Source organism: Mya arenaria, chromosome 15 (assembly GCF_026914265.1).
Source record: "Mya arenaria isolate MELC-2E11 chromosome 15, ASM2691426v1".
Taxonomy (NCBI): Eukaryota; Metazoa; Mollusca; class Bivalvia; order Myida; family Myidae; genus Mya; species Mya arenaria.
In genome coordinates this window covers 23,537,670-23,541,550 of record NC_069136.1, presented here as the reverse complement: position 1 = coordinate 23,541,550, position 3,881 = coordinate 23,537,670, and the positions used below count along the sequence as shown (strand labels likewise).

At 32.7% G+C, this 3,881-nt stretch overlaps 1 protein-coding gene across 1 annotated transcript in view; it reads right to left on the bottom strand.

Annotated features, from left to right (window-relative positions):
• Positions 1–3,529, bottom strand: part of LOC128218996 (uncharacterized) — a 4,171-nt gene extending 642 nt beyond the window's left edge. Inside the window, exons 1-5 of the mRNA XM_052926791.1 lie at positions 2,771–3,529; positions 2,362–2,430; positions 1,846–1,957; positions 1,494–1,612; positions 1–1,025 (exon numbers count right to left, since the gene is read on the bottom strand). The exon at positions 1–1,025 is cut by the window's left edge and continues 642 nt beyond it. Of these exons, the coding sequence (XP_052782751.1) occupies positions 597–1,025; positions 1,494–1,612; positions 1,846–1,957; positions 2,362–2,430; positions 2,771–2,881 (840 nt within the window). The 5' untranslated portion in view covers positions 2,882–3,529 and the 3' untranslated portion in view covers positions 1–596. The remainder of the gene's footprint in view (positions 1,026–1,493; positions 1,613–1,845; positions 1,958–2,361; positions 2,431–2,770) is intronic.
• Between the last annotated feature and the right edge of the window lie 352 nt (positions 3,530–3,881).

Sequence of the window (3,881 nt, the reverse complement as noted above, 5' to 3'; positions counted from 1 at the left end):
TTGTCTGGTGAAATCAATTATTTTAAAAATCAATAAGAATGTTATACTTGGTTGCCATAGCAACTGACTTATACCTAGAATAATTCTTTTTTTTTGCTCATTTCATTCTTTTGGAGTTGTAAGATGACACAGAATGAAATGTATTTACAAGGAAAGCATTGACACATGCCTTATTTGACAAAATTGACAACAAACATATGCATGCAAGGATTATTGAAACTATATTAATGTATAACTATTAACATATAGACTTATAAATGTACACTTTCACATTATACTGGAGTCGTGTATGGAAAATATGAATGCCATCATACTTTACTTATAGATGGCCGACTGTTCAATGATATTCCCATAATTGAAATACATGTTTATACATAAGTATTTAATGGTCAATCAAGTGTGTTACTTTTGGTTGCCAAGGAAACCATACATTCCTAAGATCATGAATATTTTATCAATGTAACACAAAGAAATATATTCTTTGAATGTAAATGAAAACATAAAACTTCCACTTACACATGCCAATATATTTATAGCAAGAAACAAACTATAACTTTTGCTGAAACACACACAGAAAGTGTTCTCAATAAAGTTGCCTATTTCAACTTTTGTTTTTTGGCCTTTGAATAGCCTTCTTTTGCAACTAATGGCAATGGGTATGTTGTGTTTTTTGCATTATCTGATCCGCAAAAGTCTCTTTTTACATCATGCAAGTACCATTGCCTTTCTGCACTTATTCCCTCACCAAAGATCTGCTCTGGCAGAACACCAATATCCACTTGGCAGTTTTTCAGTATGTTAATTTTCTCCCCAGGGGCATCAACAAACTTCCTTACTCTTAAAACCCCAGGCTCGTTAGAAGACACCTCAAATGAATGGTATTTCGAAATGTTCTTCAATGGTTTGAAAATGCCTTTGAAGAAGGTGCTCCAGTCATAGAACGACACTTGTTTGCTGTTGCCATCAACAATATGTGGAATGTTGTGGCCATTACGGGATGACATGGCTTCTGTGGAAGCCACCTCCTGTATTGAAGAAAAGCATTACATGATGAATGAATTTCAGACAGAAACGATCCAATATGACATATTATATTGTCACCTTAGTGCAAGAACTCAATATCTGCTTCAATTTCTATATGCAGTTATCGTCTTATTTCACTATTGTGATTATACTGAGCAGTACCCTTGCACTATGTAATGCCTACATGAAGTATATAACATCAGTGAATTTATTAATTACCTATTATATCTAAATATACATGATAATAAATGAACTTATTTTATATAATAATCAATTTAATATAACATTAGTCATATATGATTATTTTCAATCTTAACTATAAAAAATCCCATTTTCTTCATGCCACTTCTTATTAGTTTATAACTGTATTAAAAAGAAGGAAATTAATCAATCTTGAAACATGTGTAAGTAATTTATGTCTATAATTGTTTTAAACTATTTGTGTGGTAAAAATCTAACTCCCTGAATACCTCAACTGTCTCTGCATCCATGTATCTCATTCTGTTTTTCCAAACTCCAAAATGCCAGTCGCATGAAAATTTGGTGTGGCCGGCTAGCATCAGTGAGTATTGGATTGTCTTATGCCCTCCTGGAATAGAATAGTTAATTGTTAATAAGATCTCTTTATTTCAAATTAAACTCTGAAATATATATGTTGTTTATTTTATAAGTACAACAAATCAAAATCTTTTAAAGCTACACATCTGTTTCACTCATCTAAAGAGTTACTGAAAACCTTGTGAGATATTTAAAAAGCAATAACATAATTTAGTTTACATCATGAAACATATTTTTTTTCCACTAAAACACAACAACTCTCACCTGTCAATGTTCTCCACACAGCATAACCAAGAACGGCATTATTTTTGTTGTCCTTGGCAATTGTCAAAGTGGAACTGAGCATGTGCCTCACCCAGGCAAAACACCTGTTTCTCTGAAAAATATTTATCCTTCTTATCACTATTCTTAGTCATCACCATCATCAGCAACAGAAGCAAAAATTTAACAGCACCAGTATTTAACATTAATACAACAAAACATTTAAAACATTTCTCATAACTAACATATACCAAATAAATGTTCAGATACACATCCAATTCCAGATTGTGAGATGTGCATGATGGCTATTGACCAATGGAAATGTTACATTCTTAATCAGTTTGTTTTAATGAAGTAAAACATTTATTGCTAAGAAGTGCCCCTTCAATTCTCAATTATTAACATTTGACATCAGGACATCTTATAATGACACAGAACAGATTGCAATTTAAAACTGTAAAAAAGTGAATTCAGATTTATATATGAGTAGTGAGTCTCAGTCAAAATGAATAAGCTTACCAGATCCTTCACAGCAAACTCCAAATACCTCACATCTCCTCCGGCAGTTTTGAAATACAGGGGTCCAACCTAGTAGATAAAAGCTTGCATTAAATTTGACAACAGTATCTGGTAATTAGAACCAGCATTTTATTCTAAATATTGAAAGATTCAATTTCTAAATCATGTAAAAAGAATTCTAACATAAACACTTTACATTCAATGAATACACTACCAGGTATGTAACCATTTAAGTAGAAGCATACATTTACTGCAGTAAACCTTAGGCACTCACAAGTATGATACACATGCAAATTACTGCACAATAAATCCTTTAAAAAAATAATCTCTTGCAATAAGTTGATAAATTCATTAAAAAAAAAAAACATTTGATTATTTGCTTGTACTTGATAGAAAAAAATCAACTAACCTGTTGGCTATGGTGTGGAATATGAACCTGCTGTGCAAAGTCCCAGCTGTAGTGGACGGTTGCATCTAAGGAACATGACTCTGAACCTAAAATATAAATAGAATTTAACATATATTTTAATTTTTAGACTAGAAAATATTGAAGCATGACATAAGACAGCTAAAACTATAGCGCATAGAAATTTATTAACCAAAGCACACCTTCAACTTCATGTTTTCACTACATGTAACTTTAGAGTAATCACACTGCATTCTATATTGCTCCCTCTGATGTCTAGCACTTTCAACATGACTTTCATATTCATCAAAAAGTGTCATTTTATCATCTTCAGAAAGGGCACCACTTTGTGACATATTAAAAGAAAAGGTTTGGCATCTAAAACACAAGTCTGTTTTTGGTTTAGCTAAGACTATATGTGGGCACAACTCATGCCATAGCTTCTAGCACCCTCTATTTTTTTCATATTCAACATGAATGTCTGCTTGTGATTTATCAGATGGCAACAACAACACTTTACTATTGCGGTGGTTTGGAAGTCTTCCGGGAACGGGCATTGCATTGTCAGATGCATAGCAGATGAGGAATTTTCTTATGTGTTCTCTCCTCAAATGTGATTGCATTATGAGGTAGTCTTTTGGTATTACCATGAGTCCTAGCAATCAATCCATCATTGTCAAGAGAGCGACCAATTCTTTTTAGTTTCTCCTTTCCGATGTTGTATGCGAAACAGAATACCTCACGGCAAACTTCAACTCCCTTAATATAAAAATACTCTGCAGAAGGTTCTAAATCATGGTCAAAACTTTCACACTGAACAGTCTCTGCATTACATATATCATCATCTGATTCATCATTGACAGCATTACTTTCATGGCTAGAATCATTTTCTGAATCAGACTGACTAAATCACTTGCACCAGAACTCTCTGGACACAAAACATGAAAATAAAGTCTATCAACTTCTAATAACTCTTCGCGAAATAAATGGTCTTGGCTTAATTCGTAAGGGGTAATGCTTGCTTCACTCAACTGGGACATTTTCATAAAATGTTCAAGTGTTTTTCAAATTTTCCGCCATAATATCTGTTGCTATTAGTAAACCGTATTTTGTT